The sequence below is a fragment of the Ictalurus furcatus genome, chromosome 28, assembly GCF_023375685.1.
Source record: "Ictalurus furcatus strain D&B chromosome 28, Billie_1.0, whole genome shotgun sequence".
Lineage (NCBI taxonomy): Eukaryota > Metazoa > Chordata > Actinopteri > Siluriformes > Ictaluridae > Ictalurus > Ictalurus furcatus.
This window is the reverse complement of record NC_071282.1, coordinates 12247314-12268168: the sequence shown is the minus strand read 5'-3', so window position 1 is coordinate 12268168 and position 20855 is coordinate 12247314. Positions and strand designations below refer to the sequence as shown.

General features: G+C 37.2%; 1 protein-coding gene across 2 annotated transcripts in view; it reads left to right on the top strand.

Moving 5' to 3' along the window:
- The window catches only part of p2rx1 (purinergic receptor P2X, ligand-gated ion channel, 1), a 35642-nt gene extending 17605 nt beyond the window's left edge, over window positions 1-18037 (top strand). The window contains exons 3-14 of one of the 2 annotated variants that reach the window (XM_053618125.1): window positions 1524-1595; window positions 3304-3376; window positions 5954-6013; window positions 6817-6901; window positions 8325-8405; window positions 9985-10126; window positions 10566-10696; window positions 11701-11791; window positions 12122-12187; window positions 12575-12670; window positions 17515-17547; window positions 17644-18037. In XM_053618125.1, the coding sequence (XP_053474100.1) occupies window positions 1524-1595; window positions 3304-3376; window positions 5954-6013; window positions 6817-6901; window positions 8325-8405; window positions 9985-10126; window positions 10566-10696; window positions 11701-11791; window positions 12122-12187; window positions 12575-12670; window positions 17515-17547; window positions 17644-17658 (945 nt within the window). In that variant the 3' untranslated portion in view covers window positions 17659-18037. The remainder of the gene's footprint in view (window positions 1-1523; window positions 1596-3303; window positions 3377-5953; window positions 6014-6816; window positions 6902-8324; window positions 8406-9984; window positions 10127-10565; window positions 10697-11700; window positions 11792-12121; window positions 12188-12574; window positions 12671-17514; window positions 17548-17643) is intronic. The other variant, XM_053618126.1, reaches the window with a different exon arrangement.
- Window positions 18038-20855: the final 2818 nt, after the last annotated feature.

Below are 20855 nucleotides of genomic sequence, written 5' to 3'. Positions count from 1 at the left end.
AAACAGAAACAAATAATCACTTATACCACAAAATGTATACATTGTGTGTGGGTTAAAACTGTAAAAAGCACGGTTCACACCAAACTCTTTAACAAAATCATGTCCTAAGCATTTTCTGATCAACAAACCCATGAAACACTTACCCATTATCTTACACACACACACACACACACACAATGTCCAGTAGCACACACACCCACATACGCCTACATACTTAGGGCTAACCCCAACCGACCCTGGTCATAAATTAGGTGCACCTACAGTACTGTCAGTCAGGGGAACACAGAGGGTCATAAATCATCAATCAATTTGACTGACAGTTTGACAGAAAGTGTATGATATAACTACTAACATTCCACAAAATCATTGGTATCTGATCATTTAAACAGTTATTGCTAATTGACCCTAGATTTTGGAGCCTTACTATACATACGCATTAACTGCTCAAAGTCTAATACAAGCTTGATCACTTCTAGACTGCATTATTGCAATCCCCTTGCTGGTCTCCCTTCGTCCACCATATATTTCCTTATAAATGCTGCTGTTTGCCTAGTCTATAACCTCCTGAAGTTCATCACACCCTTATTGAGATTTCTCTCAGGTGTTGGAGCAAGAACCAAATTCAAGACACTTGTACACTTTAGGGAGTAATTGCCTCTAAAACCCATTATTTATGTTCCTTGGTTCACATTTACACATAGTACGGTATGAATGCCAGAGCAGAGCGTCTTGCATGTCAGTTTTCGAAATGACAGAACAAGTCCTAACACATCAGTAGCTAGCATAACACTTGTTTGTATTTCTCTGCTCTAGCACTAGTGTTCATGTACTAGTTCAGGTATTGAAATTGTACTGTTGTTATAGACTAGACCGCTTTAGCACTATGAAGCACTCAGGTTATGGATCCTTACAGACTCTCAGTTACTTTTTAATAGGACATTACATGACACAATATCCATCCATCCATCCAGCCATACATCCATACATACATCCATTTTCCATACCACTTATCCTACAAAGGATCATGGGGAGCATGGAGCCTATCCAAGGGAAGTCGGGGCACAAGGCCAGGGGACACCTTGGACGAGGGCACAATCGCTCACACATTCACATAAAACAGACAATTTAGAGATGCTAATCAGCCTACACCGCATGTCTTTGGACTGGGGGCGGAAACCGGAGTACCTGGAGGAAACCCCCGAAGCATGGGGAGACCCCAGAAGTGTGAGGCAAGCATGCTAACCACTAAGCCACCGTGCCCCCATACCACAACATAATGTACCATAAAGTAACCCAACATAACACACTTTCATCATATTATATCAACTGGAACAAGTTTAATATCTAACATCAAATCCACACACTATTAATGTTTTCTATCACTACAGATACAAATTTGTAATTGTAAAGAGACCAAAGCACCAAAGTAATAAAGCAATATAGAGAGGCAGAAAGCAAGACTAGCATACCATCAAAGAGGTTGAAAAATCTTTTTTTTCTTTCTTTCTTTTTCTTTTTTTAAGGGAGTCTCATCTTTTGTCGTGATGACAAATTTCATCATGACTATTGGACAGTCACAGGGCAAATGCCCAGAGGTATGGAAACATCTCCATCCATCCATCTCTCTCTCTCTCTCTCTCTCTCTCTCTCTCTCTCTCTCTCTCTCTCTCTCTCTCTCTCTCTCTCTCTCTCTCTACCCTCTGCGTATCTCTATGGTCTCCTCTACTCTGCTTCTTATTTTAATATCTTTCCATTTCCATTGTTATTTGTCATCCCTGCCCATGAATATCTCTCTCAATAATACACTAATATAGGCTACACAATTTACATAGTGTTTTCCAAAAGTATTCACCCCTTTGAATATTTCCACACTTTGTATTGTTATAAGCTGGAACTGAAATGGACTTAACTGGGATTATACTATATCATGAATCTACACTAAATATCCTATGTTAATATGGGATGAAAAATCTCTTAATATAGTTTACAGAATTATTTCCAAATACAAAATGCTAATGTAAGTGTTCACACCTCTGTTGTCTTCCTTACTAGTTCACTGAATTTTGGTCACCTTCCCAGAGTCTCAGTTGTACCATATTCTTTTCATTATTATTATTTTTTTTAAGGATTTAATGATGCTATGCAGGATCTCTGGGATTTCCTGACCTTTTTTTTAATTATAGCTCTGCTTATGGTCTGCTGTTTGTTTAGGTATGTTCTAACAACCTGTGGCCTTTCAACACCCTTCAACTAAACATGTGACTTCTGATGGCAACTGGTTGTACCAGACCTACTTTACACATACGCACACACACTTACACGTCAATATTATGGACTGAAATGTGTAGATTTATGACATATAATCCCATTTAAGTCCAACTCCATTCTATGTTGTAACACCTGTAGGAAGTGCAAGAGGGTGAATACTTTTGCAAGGCACCGTATATGTATAAGAGAAGATGAATAAAGCCGAAATGTAAAGACTCAGATGGGCTGTGTGGTCAGGTTTAATGGCTATATGTTTTGTCGCCGTACACTTCACAGACATTTCAGTAAAAACCTAATATCTGATTTGTGAATTATTTGTTAAATCAGATTGAATAGAAGAAATAAGAAGCGTAGGTGTTTAGCTGACCTTGAAGACATCGTGTGCAGTGCTGAGGAAGAAGCCATGGTGTGCCATGTTAAAATCTGCATTAGTTGCTAGGCAAAATTTGTGGGACACACTGGGACATGTTGTGCACCGCAGAAATATGATGAATCAGCATGTTACTCAGAAATCTGCAGCATCTAAGCACAGATTTCATTTTGTTCTGACTGGTAGATAACAAATTCTCTTGGCCTAATGCTAGTTTCATTAGGGGTTTGCCTACCTAAAAATTACTCATGCTGATAAAATGTACTCTACAAGACATTTATAATTCTTATCAATCAGATTGTTTACTATGATATCTAAACAAAATGAAACTGTTACTAAAGAAACTGTAACTAAACTGGTGTGATAGACATCTTGGGAAAAACAAACATCTCTTGTTTATCAATGATTAATACAGTACCGACATTGTAAGCACTCCCTTGTGCAAATAATGGAAAGTTAATTTGGATGTTACATTTGCATCAGTCTATTCAACAATGCAAAGTTATTTCTGAAGACCATTTGAATAGTGATTTGATGCCTTGGTAATCAAATACATTTTTATGTCAGGAAGTTACACAGCTTCAGATTTCAGCTCCACCCCAATACACGCACCCTTACAGTGTGTATGTTGTCACTGTAATAGTAGCAATGTGTCTGTGTTTCAGCTGGCGGACGGGAGTAACAGCTGCACTACGGATGCAGATTGCAAGAAGGGCCAATATAAACGTACAGGCAATGGTAAAACTCAGACTGAGACTACAGAGTCCTTACAGCAGACATCTGTATGATCTAAAAAATAATAATAATAATGAAGCCTGGTGGCAGAGCAACTAAAACTACTATGAAAGAGTGTGTTAATGGAAATCTTTCATTATTGATGTTAACATTAACATTATATAACATGCATATCTCATTTCGACTATAAAACTGTGTTATAATCAGGGAAGGCTGGTATATATGGGCTAAAAAAGATCAAAAGGCATACTTTTCGGCATCCACATCAGATTATGTCCTGTTTCCTGTCTTTTGGATTTTGTGGAACCAGATGCAACAGCATCAGCAATGTCACACAATGGCTGGAGCTGATTTCTGTCTAGCACTGACTGTAGATTCATGCAGCCTGTCGGTGACAGTGGGGTCAAGTTATTACACAGTGTGACAGGTTTGATCTCTAATTGGGCTGTTACTTTCATAACACACTTCTCAAGTGATTGAGAAAGTGCACTTTGAGATTGAGAAGGTGGGGTGGCTGTGGCTCAGGTGAGTGAGACACAGTGTAAAGTGCTTTGGAGCCATTAAGGTTAAAAAAGCGCTATATAAGTACAGACCATTTACCATTTACCACATGAAATTCAGTCATGGGTGTAATGAACATGAACAAGGTGGATTGTTTACTCTACCACTACAGAATAAATTACACAGATGATAGAATGTTTTGTGGTTTTTGATTTAAATTAGTGGTCACCAACCCTGTTCTTGGAGATCTACCTTCCTGCATGTTTTACCTCTAATCAAAATCTAACACACCTGTTTTAGTTGATCGAGAACTTCTTAAGGCAATGTTTAGGTGGTCAGGTGGCCACGATTATGGTTGGAGCTAAAGTCTTCCGGAAGGTAGAGCTCCATGAACAGGGTTGGTGACCACAGGTTTAAATGAAAGTGTTACAGCCTTTCAGTTTTGTCATTCTTATTATGCTATTGATGATACCTCATGATATATGGCATTTCTCAACCCTAATATTTTCACTGTCGAGTTAGATATTATGAGTGCAAAGATATTACATTTTAGCCCTCCCGTCTAATATCACAGCCAGCCGTCACTGGTTATAACTCATGTCACTGTTGTCAGTATATCATGGTTTTGCCTATATAAGGAAGAACAACACACCAACAAAGACATTTCAACTTTAAAAATGTCTTTTGTGAGTGAATGTCATCTATATGACTACATTATTTCATTACATCATGACTATTTCAACTTTCCTTATAGTGTTTATACTAGTGTACCATTACACACCTGATATAGATGTTGCATTATTCCAAAACCTAAATTCACAATGTTGGAAAAAAAAAAGAAAAGAAATGTAGTTTCTCTGCCTCCAGGACACTGAGATTTATGTTGACATCTATGCTTAGCGCTTCATTTTTCAGAGAACCATCATCCATATATCTCCATAATGATTATGTTACACTAGAAAACAAATGTAAATACAGTAAAGGTTGGAAAACAAATGCAAAATGTATTCAAACTATCTCTGGTCGAATGTTACATTAAAAGAAATGTAGATCCAGTTCATGTTAAAGCTTGCATCCACTTCTTCCGGGCTTGGCGAGGCTCTCCTTCATCATGAGCTTGCTTTATGTAAATGTTTATGGTTTCGGCTGTCTCACGACAGTCATCCATCGTGTGACACAACCGTATTATGCTCACAAACGTTTAGAGTAAATGGCTTTCTAGTCAAGTATGTGTCATGAACAGGATGGCTATTTGTTCCTGATCTAAGACTGATAATGTTTTCAGCTCATTGTTTGGACACACTCATTGTACGCAACCACCTCAACCACAGATTATTTAACTTCATATTTACATAAGGATACCTAGCATATTTGCAAAAGGTGTCTTCACGATCAGATCTTTATCAACACCTATCTATGTAAATAGCAACCAGAAACATTGACTGACAACTTTCTTTATTTATTTCACATAACTATATTGTACATATGAGAATGAACAATCATTGTTTCCCTTGAGACTTAATTCTGCTGAAATATCCAGGCTTATTAGATATTACATGACCACTTGAAGGATTTCTTTTTAAAATAGCAAAAGAGAAAAAAATAAAGGAAAAAGCTGTTCACGTACTACTCCTCATTCCTCTCTCCCCATCCCACGTTAAAAAGTTGACCAGACTGACGCGTAAATAGAATGAGAAACAGAAAATGAAAAACATATTGCAAAATAAAAGCAACGATAAAAAGAAACACAAAAGACACATATTGCCAAAAAGGTGTTCCTTAGTTTTATAACTTACCGAGTTATAAACAGCCTTTGGCCATCATTTAAGACGTTAATTTGATTCCGTAGATAAATGATATATTTTTAACAGTTGACTACTATTTTTTTTTTTAAAGTAATTAAACTCTAAAATACAGTCGGTAAGTAAATGCTATTTCATATTAATAAGGTATGTAAACTGCATTTATGTGTGTTTACCCTCCTTCCCTGCATCCCTGAATAGATCCTAATCTCAACACAGTCAGCTAATCGAATAGATGATAAGATTTATTCGTAAATAAAACAATCTTGCTTTACAGAGAGCTACGAGACAGACGCGACCATTCAGCCCTTTGAAGATGAAGTAGGCAATGAGAGAGGTTTGTGGCAGTACTACACTTCACTGAAACTGAGTGAAATGAATGTTAAAAACGGTCATGAAATACAAACTCCAAAATAAATAAACAAACAAACAAACAAATAAATAAATTAACCTTATTTATCTTATTAAAGTGGTGGTACTGAAGTGGTCTGAAAAATTATATAATAAACAAGGGAAAAAAACTCATTCAAACATCCAACAAAACTGGGGGTTGCTGTTGATGCATATGTGTATAAAATATGAATCAAAAAAAAAAAAAAAGAAAATATAGCCTTAAAGGGTTTCATTCATGTCGCATGTCCAACTAAGTAATGCACTAATATTGATAAGGTGTGGAATTTACTGATAGTGTTATTACTTGAATATCCCATACTGGTGCACTAATAAATGAAATACAGGAGATCAAACCACAGTGTAGCTCATATTAAATAATAACACCATAGATGAAAAGATATGCTTTGGTTTATGGATGTGGGTGTCCATTGTTTAACATGACAAGGACCCCACTAAAATGTGAGTTTACCCACTTTTTTCCCCTCATATTATATTGAAAATGATGAGCCATATAGAAAATGTAACCAACTGTGAATACATGTGAAGCCCATGCCTTTTAGTATGCACTTTTCTCTTGTTAGCAATACACACACCACCTTAGAGTGCACATGCTTATGTCTGTGAAGCTGTGTACGCTACTAATGTCGCTTTTCTTGCTTCTTCAAGCATGAAGCTGAACTTTTTTGGTGTACTAATCTGCCAGAATGTATGTTATCTCTTGCTGATATCACACTCACTTTCTCCTAGGGCGCATGACGGGGACGTGCATTAACAAAACCTCTTGTGAGATCCTAAGCTGGTGTCCTGTACAAGATGACCGTGTGATACCAAAGTAGGACTTTTCCACTGGGCTTTCCAATAGAGCTTTATTTGACACTCACAATGAATTACAACACCCAGCATGTTACTTTGTGATAATCTGTTTGTATTCAGAGTTGACGATGCGATGCCGAAACTATTCACATTGATATTCAACTCACACATAACTACAGGCTTAACCACTGTTCAGAGAGTTATGTAATGTAGTTATGTAATAAGAGTTATGCATGTGGGGTGGAGTTTGTGTAAACCAAAAGGAGTGTCTCAGTTACACTTCTGATCTAGTACTATTCATACTGGCAATATACTAGACTCTTGTTAGATTTTTTTTTCAATGCTTGCCTTCTTCTCATTCAAATATCATTGTATTAGTCATTTTTAATTGTGCCCTGCAATGGATTGGCACCCTGTCCAGGGTGTACCCCGCCTTGTGCCCGATGCTCCCTGGGATAGGCTCCAGGTTCCCCGTGACCCTGAAAAGGATAAGCGGTATAGAAGATGGATGGATGGATAGTCATTTTTATTTTTCTTTTGGTTTTATGCTACATATTACATTTGACAGCATTTTTTTTTAAAATAAATGATAGTGTCTTCTTCAGTCCACATTTTCTGTCCCTAGCCTCATTTTTTGTACTTATTTTTGTTTTTACTGTACTTTACTGCATTGGAAAAGTGGTCCAATGCAGGTTGCTCGACCATTTTTAATTTTCCTCTTTTTTGGATGATTACCTCTATGTATTGGCATTGCAAAACCAACTGTTTATTATTATTATTATTATTATTATTATTATTATTATTATTATTATTCTGTTACTTTGTTTAACCACAATGGCCATGTTTGTGTCATGGCACACAAGAAATTTTGAGGTTTACAGAAACCTCAATATTTTCACAGAATGTGCTCTAGAGATCAGTTTTGGTTCCAAGGAGCTAGGACCGTCCTGAGCCGAGATATTGAAGTTTCTGTAACAGCTGTATAACTAAAAATTTGTTGTATTCCATGACATAAAGATGGTTGTCATGGTTAAACCAAGTAAAGTAAAAAACAAACAAACAAAAAAACTGGTGGTTTGCAATGCCAAGACATAGAGTTAATCACTCAAAAAAAAAAAAAGAAAAAAAAAGAATGTATTAAAAATGCTCAAGCCAACTTCACAATTTTTGGACCACTTGAGATGGACTGATCCCTTACTGAATTTAGACACTACTGAAAACCCCCGTCAGGAAGCTTCTACTCAAGAAAAAATTTGGCAACCTTGCAGCAAGTTTATTGCAGCAATCTGACTGGGGAGCCCAGAAAATGTATTAACGCAGCTACGTAACCCAACTCTGAATACACCTAACTTTCCCTGCATAAATATTGACTTAAATTGTCAAATCTGAATACAACTTCATGACATTAACCACTTGTTTCTCTCTCTGCCTCTCTCCCCAAGGCCTCCACTTTTGGCAGCAGCTGAGAATTTCACACTGTTCATCAAAAACTCCATCTCCTTCCCTGAGTTTGGAGTGGTGAGGTAAAACTATGTCCTTCAAGAGTAAATCTTTTTTGAGAGTGCATTTTTGAGTGTCACCTCAGAGACTAAAACAATGGTTTAATGAAAAAATTAGATCTACCCAATTTCACACTTATTCCAAATGTAGTCAGTCTATAGTACCATGACATGTTGGACATTTAGTGTGTAATGTTTGCTTCAAAGTTTTTGCACTGGAGCTCAAATTTGAATATATTAATAAAGTCTAACAAGTAATGGATCTCTGTATTTCTATAAATATTCACCCAATATGCTTAATTGTTAAATGTTGTACCAGAAAGCTGGTATGCCAAAGGGCCAGTGGAGAGGTGTAGGATTTGGAGGTGAAAACGGAGTAACCCAGTTTAAGTACAGCAAATCTTAATATATATTATATATATTATATATATATATATATATATATATATATATATATATATATATATATATATATATATATATATATATATATTATATATATATATATATATATATATATATATATATATATATATATATATATATATATATATATAAAATATCCGGAGCAGTACAACGGCACAGCTGATATCCCTACTACTCCAGGTCCCCAGTTGTATCCTGAGTTACTGTCTGTGTGGTATTTCTGTGTATGTAAGACTGAGGACTTCTGGGTTCTCCAGTTTTGCCCAGATGTCCAAAAAAACAGGCTAATAGGTGGATTGGCTACAATAAATTTACCTAGATGTGAATTGCAGGATTGTGTGTGCATGGTGCCGTGCGATTGACTGTCATCCCATCCAGTGTCTATTCCCACTTTGCGTCCACCTTTATCAAAAAAATACCAAAGGTGGATTTAGTCTAAGCTATGATCAGTGTTTGATATCGAATAACAATGACATTAAATTGGGTTTTTATTATAAACTTGAATAAAATGTAAGATTAACATTCATTTATCTTCAGTAAGCACTTTATACTAGTCAGAGTCGCAGTGGATCCAGATGGTCACTATATGGCCAAAAGTATGTGGACACCTGACCATCACACTCATATGTGGTTCTTCTCCAAATTTTGCCACAAAGTTGAAAGCTCACAATTGTATAGAATGACCTTGTATGCTGTAGTATTACAATTTCCCTTCAGTGGAATTAAGAGGCCCGAACATTTTCCAGTATGACAATACCCCTGTGCACAAAGTGAATGAAGACATGGCTTTCCAAGGTTGGATGGGAAGACCTTGAGTGACCTGCACAGAGCCCTGACCTCAACCCCACTGAACACCTTTGGGATGGACTGGAACACCCTAAAAGAAGGAAAATTGTTATAGCAGGGAAGCAGGTGGCCAATTTTGGAATAGGATGTTCAACAAACACATATGATGATGGTATGATGGTCAGGTGTCCACAAACGTTTGGCCAACACACCCTTAATGGGATGCCAGTCCATCATAGGGCACTATGCACACACTCACTCACACACATTCCAATCTAGGGACAATTTAGAGTAGCCCATCGACCTACCAGCATGTTTTTGGACGGGGGAGGAAACTGGAGAACTATGGACAAAACTAATACGCTGCCTCTCTCCTTCTGGATTTCTGCAGAAGTAATCTAGTGGAAAGTGTGGATTCAACTTACCTCAAAACCTGTCTGTTTGACCCGGATAAGCAGCCACTGTGTCCTATCTTTAAACTCGGAGACATCGTCAGCCTCTCCGGCTTCAAGTTCTCAGAGATAGCTCAAGTGGTAGGTTTCACATATGCTCATACATCAAGCTTCATTCAGAGCTTTCTGTTTTAATGCTTCCTGGCTAAAACGCTTATACATTACTTTCACCATATAATATTAGTTAAATTTAACTAAATTCACAATATTCTCACTAATATAATAATAATAATAATAAAAAAGATCACATTACTTTGCAGTATATCCAAAACAAATAATTTATATACTTTGACCAGTCTGCAATTTATTTATTACTAATTTATTTCCTCTATAGAAAATAATCTTTTTTATTTTTTATTTTTTTTAGATGTTTAAAATATGATTAGGATCACAACCTGTCTGGAATTAAAAGATGTGTAAACATGCTAAAACAATGACTGCTAAAATCATGAATTAAAAAAAATAATAATTCTGAATGAAAAGGGAAAGAAATCGTAATTCTCTTTCTAATCTCTGGCAGGGCGGCTCAATAGGGATTCTCATTGAATGGGAGTGTAATCTGGACCTTCGTATTGAAAAATGCATACCCAAATACAGCTTTCAAGGCCTCTACGGAAACAATTCACAAGCGTCAGTGGGCTACAATTTCAGGTGGGTAAAATAAGCCAGATAAACATCAAACAGATTGCAGGCTACTGATATGTCAGTTGATTTCATGCCTTTGAGCAGGCATTTCTGACAAGACATTTTTAGTTGGCCTCTGGACTTTATAATACTGCATAACGTGATAAACATTTTTGCATTATATATACAACAGCCATTAATAGCATCATTTCCTTGATCAGTCACACTTAAATAAAATTTTCACACATAGAAACTTTCACCTTTCTGAGAGCATTTACTTATCTCAAGCTTAAAAAATCCCAAATTTAACATGTTATCAGTTTAACATGGGAAACCAGTTTTAGTCAGTGTACACAAAATGTTAAATATTAATTTGGTGCATATTTATCATACCCCACAACAGACATTTTTTAATCCAATTTGAAAACATATTTATTCTCCAAGGCATCCGAGTCCTTATAAGACCTCCAGCATCCGGCTATCTGTTTGTTTTTGTCTTGTTATTTATGGTCTTTGTTTTTGCTGTCTCTTTATTGCCTTATTATTGAATCTATTTGATTTCTTAATTGTGTTGTTTTTATTTTATGTTATTTTATTCTGTCTTCATCTTATACTGATGAAGACAGAATAATAAATAATAATAATAATAAATAATAATAAATAATCAGCTTATACTGATGATACTGACATTTGCTGTTTTTTAAATGTGATTTAGAAATAAGACTGACGACGTGATTTTGGTAGAATAGGAATTATTTGTGATTAACTAAAATGGTTAACTAAAAATATGATGTCATTAATGAATTAATAAATAATACATTTGCAATTCATGGCGTGGTATAAGAAGAATTTAAAAAATGATGGTGGGACGTGCTGCTATAGGAAAATAATCCGCTTGGACAGTAACAGTAACTCAGTTTGATATCGGGTTACATCATACCACCTAGCTGTAGATTATTTTCCTGTAACAGCACGCCGAGTTGCTGAGATGCCAAGGTTTAATGTTCAAGCCAGATGTATTGATGTTTCAGAACAGCAAAATATTACACAGAGGACAGAATCCCAAAGAGAACACTCATGAAGGTGTTTGGTGTTTACATTGAGATCATTGTAAATGGAAAGGTAAGATCACCCACCTACATTCTGTACTATCTTTAATCTATAAAACATGGGGGCAGTGGTGGCTTGGAGGTTAAGGCTCTGGGTTACTGATCGGAAGGTCGGGGGTTCAAGCCACAGCACTGCCAAGCTGTCACTGTTGGGCGCTTGAGCAAGGCCCTTAACCCTCTCTGCTCCAGGGGTGCTGTATCATGGCTGACCCTGCGCTCTGACCCCAGCTTCCTGAGATGCTGGGGTATGCAAAGAGAAGAATTTCGCTGTAATGTATATGTGATCAATAAAGAATCATTATTACAATTGTCGTTGCAAAACTGTTTTTTTTTTCCTTTTTAGGCAAGAAAATTTGACATCATCCCAACACTGACAGCCATAGGGTCTGGAGTGGGAATCTTCGGAGTGGTAAGTCTCACAGACGGTCATCATGACCGGAGACAATCGTTAATCACACCACACACTTCAGCTACACTTCCTAATGTGTATAAACCAAATGTCAGACACATTTCAGCTGCTCCTTATTAAGTGCATGCTGCTTGTATGGTTTTTCTGAATGAACAGACCTAATATGCATTAAGAATGATTGATATTGTGTAATATGACAACCGGGATCATAAACTCACTGTAGTAGTCTATAAAGGTAGTTTATGTTAAAGGGGAAGTGACAATTCTACCTGTGATAAGATACTGAACAGAGATAAGCAGTGAGAAATAAGACAGCACTTGGGAAGTGGCTTTTTGTGAAAGGCGTAGTGTTATTGGACTAGTGCATGACTTTGCTTGCTTTTTCAGGCCACCGTCGTGTGTGACATGGTTCTTCTGCATTTAGTGCCAAAGAAGGATTTCTACAAAACCCTGAAATTCAAATCCACACCAGAGCAGGAACAGGTAAGCATTCCTCCAAGCTGGTGAGGTAAAAACACTGCATCCTTCAGAAACTCAGAGATTTATTAACACTCTTTAAGAAAATGAGGGAAAAAACACATGACGTAAAATATGGAGATGGATCATTGATGCTTTGGGGCTGTAATGTAGCGAGGAGCTACATCTCACTCAATAACAGGATTTATTTTGAACCCAAAACCTGGTTGCCTCTTCCACGAGGTTCATACTTGCCTATAAATGGATTTTTCAACAATAGTATGATGTGTATTCAAGTCAACAAAACAGTCTCCAGATTTGAATCTGACTAAACTTCTAGTCTGAGTGGAGTCTACGTGCACAAACCTAAAGCTAAACAAGCTGGGAAAGATCCATCTATAAATCTGAAAAACAACAACAACAACAACATTTCACCATTTAAATGTTTAAAAATGTGTTCAAATAAAGCCACACTGTTAATATCACTCATTGCATGTGTTACAGTACATTTCTGCTTATTTTTATGAAGGGTGTCAATACTTCTCGAATTTCTTGTACTGTATGTAATGTCCAGCTTTCACCCACTTTAGATGTGATTTGGCAAGTCATCTGGGTATATTTACTTCCTTTCTTTCTTTAAGTGTTTTTGATGAAGTACAGTTTCTGATTATTTCTTGTACAATGCGTTCACGTTATTTAGAGCACTTCTTTGTAAAAATGCATTATTTAAGCCTCAGAAACCTTAGTAGGACAGAAGGTTAGTGCAATTCTTCCAATGTCCACTGGATGGCAGTCTGTCTACATGCACTATAGAAAAGTGGTTTTTCAGTTTCAGTCCTTCTCTAACACACCTCACTCAAATCATCAACTTGCTAACAAGATGGTATTGGGCGGCAACAAACAAATCCCTACTGGACATATATCAGAATTGTCAAAATCCTCCTATCCAGTGTCAGCATTTTGAGTCTGGTTTATTCCTCATGTCATATCAGGGAGTTTTTCCTCGCCACATTTACCTCTAGGGCTTGTTCACTGTGTAACTAAATCTACATCCCGATTTCTGCAAATCTGCTTCCATTATTAAAAGCACTATAGAAAAAAAACTGAATTAAACTGAACCGAATACCTGTGGAACGTGGTCAGAGGACATGATAGTGCCCTGGTTAAATGGAAACCAAAGCAACCAGATCGATCCTTTAAAGGATGTAATGTCGAATATAAATTGAAACCCACCTCATGATGAGGTTATTATCTGTTCTGTTCTTAATGTTATTTATTTATTTATTTATTTATATTTTTTTTATCATGATCTTTTTCCTATGTAAAGATAATAAAGTGTCAGTACATTGTCCCTATATATTATGTTGCAATCATGAACATGAATAAAGTGAGGATCCGTCTGAGCTAATACGCTTAGCAGAGTTATATCTGGGAATTTAATAAAATGGCTGATTTTAAACAGTGATAAAGACTGCATGCACAGGAAGATACTCTAAAGTATAAGCTGATTATCTTAAAATGGTGTAAAAGCATAGGAGCATATGATATTGTAAAGGATTTGCTGAGATGGAAATGCTGATGGCAATTGTATAATGTGTGTGTGTGTGTGTGTGTGTGTGTGTGTGTTTTCCCCTCAAAAGTTTAGAAATGCCACTCTCAAGCAAATACTTTTAATAGCTCTGAACATTCATATCAGGCACTTTATGTGTCTGAGTGGTGTACTTAACATATTTAATGCTAATGGGCTTTTAAGCTGTAAGCTGGTTTAAATTCGCATTAAAGTATCTCTGGATAAGGCCCATTTCTAGCTAAAAGTAGTATAAGCAGTCACTTAAGGTTCACAAGGATTTTTTTCAAATCAATATATTGTAATAATATACAGGTATTTTTGCCAATAAGATGCAGTGATACCTTGAGTGGTACACCTGGGTTTGGGGGAGAACAGGTAGGCTGTTGCTTTGGGTCCTGAACAAGTCCGAAACAGCCATGCTCCAGATGTCTGGATGGTTTGTTTGTGTACTGTATACTACTGTATACGGCCAAAAGTATGTAGACACCTGACCATCACACCCATTTACACTTGTTGAACATCCCAATCAAAACCATGGGCATTAATATGGAGTTGGTCCTCGTTCCTGATAGAACAGTCCCCACTGTTCTGTTTCGGAGTGTGGCTCATTAACAAGAGCGTTAGTGAGGTCACTGACGTTGAGTGAGAAGACCTGTCTAGCATTTGGCGTTCCATTTCATCTCAAAAGTGTTCAGTGGAATTGAGATCAGGGCTCTGTGCCGGACACTCAAGTTCTTCAAGTTCAACTCTTCATCTTGTATTGTGCACAGGAGCATTGTCATGCTGGAATAGTACAGTGCCCTCCACTAATATTGGCACCCTTGGTAAATATGAGCAAAGAAGGCTTTGAAAAATTGTCTTTATTGTTTAACCTTTTGATCTTTGGTAAAAAAAAAAAAAAAAAAAAAAAAAATCACAAAAATACTCTGCTCTCGTGGATATCAAACAATTGCAAATAAAACACAGGTTTTCAAAAATACTTCTTTGTTAAATATAGGTGTGCAACAATTATTGGCACCCTTTTAGTCTTTACTTTGTGCTACCTCTCTTTGCCAAGATAACAGCTCTGAGTCTTCTCCTATAATGCCTGATGAGGTTGGAGAATACATGGCAAGGGATCTGAGACCGTTCCTCCATACAGAATCTCTCCAGATCCTTCAAATTTCGAGGTCCACGCTGGTGGCCTCTCCTCTTCAGTTCACCACACAGGTTTTCTATGGGTTTCAAGTCAGGGGACTGGGATGGAGATGGCAGGACCTTGATTTGGTCAGTAAACCATTTATGTATTGAATCTGATGTATGATTTGGATCACTGTCCTGCTGGAAGTTCCAACCACGGCCCATTTTAATCTTTCTGGCAGAGGCAGTCAGGTTTTCATTTAATATCTATTGATATTTGATAGAGTCCATGAAGCCATGTATCCTAACAAATTGTCCAGGTCCTCTGGCAGAAAAACAGCTCCAAAACATTAAAGAGCCACCACCACATTTAACCGTGGGCATGAGGTAAGGGAATTTGGCCTGTGTGTTACCTCATATTTATACCCCTGTGAAACAGGAAGTCATGGTTGAACAATTTCCTGTTCCTAGTCACCCAGGTATACAAAAAAAAAAAAAATCAATTGGAATATTCGTAAATATATATTTTTTTCATATAAATTCATAGGGGTGCCAATAATTGTTGCACACCTATATTTAACAAAGATTTTTGTTTGATAAACCTTTGCAATTGTTTGTTATGCAGGAGAGCAGAGTATTTTTGTGATTTTTTTTCACAAAAGATCAAAAGGTTAAACAATAAAGACAATTTTCACAACCTTCTTTGCTCATATTTACCAAGGGTGCCAATATTAGTGGAGGGCACTGTACCTAGACAACTGGATGCTTCCAATTCCATGTTGTGGCAACATTTTGGGGAAGACCCACATACTATGGATATGATGGTCACATACTTTTGGCCATACGTTGTGTGTGTGTATTGTGTATTACGTGCCCATCAGCTAAACTGTCAGATGGAAATGAATTTGCGAGATGATTTAAGAGCGTAACTCTCCTGTCAGTTTAAATGTATAGATTATAGTATAGTAGGTTAGCTTATATTATAAGTTTTACCAGCTTCTCGTTCCTAACTACTGTTTCTGGAAATCAGTGTGACTTCACTGTTAAGTGCTAACATTTTAATCGTTTGAGAAGTACTCATGAAATTGAACCTTGAAGCTAATCATCGTATTTACACACCATTTCCTTGTCTCATTTAATGCCCCAAACTTGGTCAGGCTTTTATTTTAGTGTTAATGACTTCAACACTCTAAGTGTTGATGACTCTCTAACCGTCTTTTTCTCACACCATTTGTGTACACCCTCTCTCTCTCTCTCTCTCTCTCGATCTCTCCCTCTCTCTACTGATTGGCTGCTGCTCCTGCCAGCTTCTGCATAATCATACTTCTTGAATGCCCAAAGTTTGGCAGGATGACGTTTGATGTGAACTACTATTAATGGATTGTTAGGGCAACTCACATCAACTCAGGAGCTTCATATTATCCAGTATTTTTCTCTCCCCTGACTCAAAAGTCATGCTTTACTCGTTTTTTAACAATAACAACAACAACAACAACAACATAATTCTACAGACATACAGATAATACCTATAAGGTAGAAAAATGAGAACCCTAATTGACCTATTACTTTTGCTCAAAAACCACACCACTTATTAGTGCGTTATTTATGAATTAATGTCTAACATGTGACCCTCTACACTGAGGGTTGTTATGAGTGTTTGTCTGTGTGAGTGTGCATGTAGACAGAAATACTTTCTTTAGCCTCTAGGACATGTAACACAGAGGCATCCTTGGAAACCCCCATGCAACAGTTACCATAGCAACAGCGCGCTGACAGAACCCATCGTTCTCGAAGCGCGACAAAAGTGAGAGATCAAGTTAACCTGCAGAACTTAGAGCACCTCTACTGAGGAAAGAGTGAGAGAGAGAGAGAGAGAGAGAGAGAAAGACAGGAAAAAGCGAGAGAGACAGAGGAAGTGTAAAAATGGGAGAGAGAGAGAGAGAGAGTGTGTGTGTAATGATCATGTTTTCCTTTTTTTTTTAATTGGAAATTATGAACATGACTTTCTGGGAAATAAAAACTCTCATGCAAATTCTTGTAAAGCATCTTGCATTTAAATCCCCCAATGTCTGCCCTGTTCAATATCACACTCTTTCAGCTCTTGGTGTTTAGCACCTGTGGCGTTACAAAATGACTGCGTGCTTGTGAAAATAAAAGCTCATTTCTGCTTACTGCTCCACAGGAAACAGATTCAGTGAAGATGGACCAAACAAAGGTAACACGCATTATGCAAATGTGTTCACAACTTCAAAAACAAGCTAATTTCACATCTCATTATCGTCATGGAAATTTTGCTCTTCCTTTTGCATAGGAGCCAACACAATAAACCTGAAGTGAGGCATTTGACAACAGCTTATCTGCACTGAAAGTCCAGAAGAAAAAAAACCCACACATACTGTACTGTATGCTGAGCTCACAGCACTGGACTAGGAGGAATGCCTGATCTGCCTGAGACCTGCAAATGAATCAACACACACACACACACTAGAACTTCATAAAAACATCACTCCTCTTCCATCTGAAGGTCACAAAATGACTAACATTTAAATAAATACAGGGTGTCTGACAAGTCATAATAATGAATGTGAATCTGTTGAGCAAGTATATCGATCCACATGGAGCTTAATGTGTACAGCTTAAAGGCGAAAGCCTGTGTTGTAAAGCATATGTTGTAAATAATAAATGCAAAATGAGGAATGTGTAGATTTAATGTCATTGGTTCCTGACTTTTTGGACACTCTGTAGTGCACACTACACAATATTTGTCCCTGCCTACATTACATTACATTACAAGCAAACACATTTCACATTCATTTACTTTCACAGCTTTACTCTGGTCAGGGTATCCGGTGACTCCGGAGCCAATCCTGGTAACACTGGGCGCAAGGGCCGGGCCGAGCCGAGCCATATCAAACGTTACAAATACAGTGTTTCATTCAATACGATTTACTTACAGTAGATACGCTTCAATTAAAAACACAAAACAAAAACACAAACAAGCGCGCACCCTACAGCCGACATTAACACAGGCAGAACGCAGTCTAAACCAGCAGAGTGGAACTGGAGTTTCATCACACCAGTGTTAATTATTTTCCGATAGCTATGTTTAATGTTGTGGGGTATGTAGTGGGATGTCCACAATACAAGTTCATTCCTATGATCATTTTCATTATAATGGTTACAGACTGTCGTTTCTTCACCAGCGAACTGTCAGAGAACTTAAAGTTACAGCTTACTGTTACAAAGCAAGGACACTTGAGACTCCTTCCAAAAATGTGAAATAAATGCGCTATATAAGTGCGCCATTTACCATTTATTTGCTTTTGCAGCCAGAACTCCTGCTGCTTTTATAGAAAATGAATCAGAATCCAGAATTCAGCAGGACTGTGATCTGATTAAGCAATGTTGTAAGAGCAAGTGTGCGGTTACACAGAGTATCGGCATGGCTGTAGGTAATCTCAGCCATGCAGGTATTTAGCATAACAGCATGATTGTGAGTGTGGTATTGCTTTTATAGAACAGGTTTATAAATAAGAAATCAATACAGAGTAACTCATTTCAGACTAGAGATGCACCGATGTATCAGCCGATATGATTAAAGGCTATTTTCGGGGCAACAAAAAAAGTTTAAAAACATCTGATGATCAGGGCCAATTATATCCTGTCAATCAAAAGAGGGCGAGAAAACAAATAGATTTCGTGCTGTGTGTAACGAAGGTGTCTCTTGTGTGGCATGATGACAAAACTGCAGTTTGTAATCTCTGTAATCTCTGCACTGCTAAAAATTGTACACCGGAAGTGAGCAGCAGTGAAGTGGGAGTTTCGGCGTCGAGTCTAATTTTAAAAAAAAAATTGCCAAGCAGCTCATGCTGAATTAAAGCACCAGTAGACTGTTGAAAGATTTAAATGAAGATGAGTTGACAAAAATATATATATATATTGCACAGAAAAATTAATTTGTAGAGTAGTATATTTCATATCCAGTTAATGTTAATATATAAAAAAGTTGATATTATATATTACCAGTTTGATGTCAGTGATGAAGTAGACATGCTTGTGTTTGTGGAGAGTGAATGTGAGAGTAACAGGAGGTTTTTAGACTTCAGTCAATGTTAATATGAATTAATAACATTCAATAAGTTAGGAAATCTTACTTTAATCTTCAGAATTTAGTTCAGTGTTAATGTTAATTAGAGTAATGTGTTTTCTGTTTATGAGACCAGTTACTGTGAAACAACTTGTTGAAATGGAGAGAGTAAAGTTTTTATTTGCATTTCTTGCAGAATTGTGGAATTAATTATTATTCATTTACAAGAAGGCATAAAAGGCAGAACTATCGGCATCTGTTATTGGTTTCGGCCGATATCACTCTGAATAATCGGTTATCGGTATCGGCTGAGAAATTTAGTATCGGTGCATCTCTATTTCAGACACTGTATGGCCAGATAATTTATTTTTGCTCGGCGAACGGAAGTAGATCCCGGAGAAGCCACACTTATTGAAAGCCCATCAGCTAGCTGGCTACAGTAGCTAGCTCACAATGATTTGTACATTCCTGTTGAAGGTGCCTTCAATAAAATTGGCTTCCCTTCTTCCTTTTCATCTTCATCTGAGGAGCTTTCATATTTAAATCAGAAGTTATATTCATGAAAAAGGCATCATTCGCCATGTCTGCTGATGATGTCGCGAACTGTAGTAACTGTCTCAGTCGGATTGTTGCTAGAATTGAAACTTGGCGAACAGAGTGATACAAGAAGTGAAACATAGCAGTGCAGTTATAATAACTATAAGCACACTTAGAAAGCTGCTCGTCCAATCAAATTAGTGGACCAGAACTAACTGTTGTATAATACTAACAGCTACATTATTACGCTTCGCTCTTGATCTTGTATTGAATTCTGACTACCACTGTTTTTCTATTCAGAACTGTAGACATTTTAGACGTCAATTCATTTAGAGACATAGAAATGGCTGCCGTGTGAATTTCCCTATTTGAAGTACAGTTACAATTACACTGTAACTCCGAGTAAAACGGCGATGTTCCATTGATTTGCTCGCCTTTGTAGATTCAGCTCCATGGAGTTATTACTGCACCTAGTGCAACAACAAGCACTGATGGAGACCCATTTGAGAAGGAATTGCACTGCCCCATGATGGATCTCTCTGGGGGAGGGGCAGTGGACAGGACAATTAATGACAATACCTCTTCTGTGTTTGTCTCACACACTGACAATGGTGATAGGAAGCACACCAGCTGTATCAAACAGTTCATTTTCTTTAAAAATATACATTTGTTATCAAAATCTTTTTAGTCCGTAGTTTCGAGTCTTTTCCGTGATTAGACAGGATGTGATTAATACGTTTGATCACATTGTTGTCTAACTAGCTGCATAACCGGCTAGGTTGTTAAAGTGTCTTTGGACTCAGTTATCAGAAACCAGAAACCGTCCTGATCACACCATTGTTTAGAAAATGTCTGATTTCAGTCAACCTGTGAAAATGTGCATCTGAAAGATCAACAAG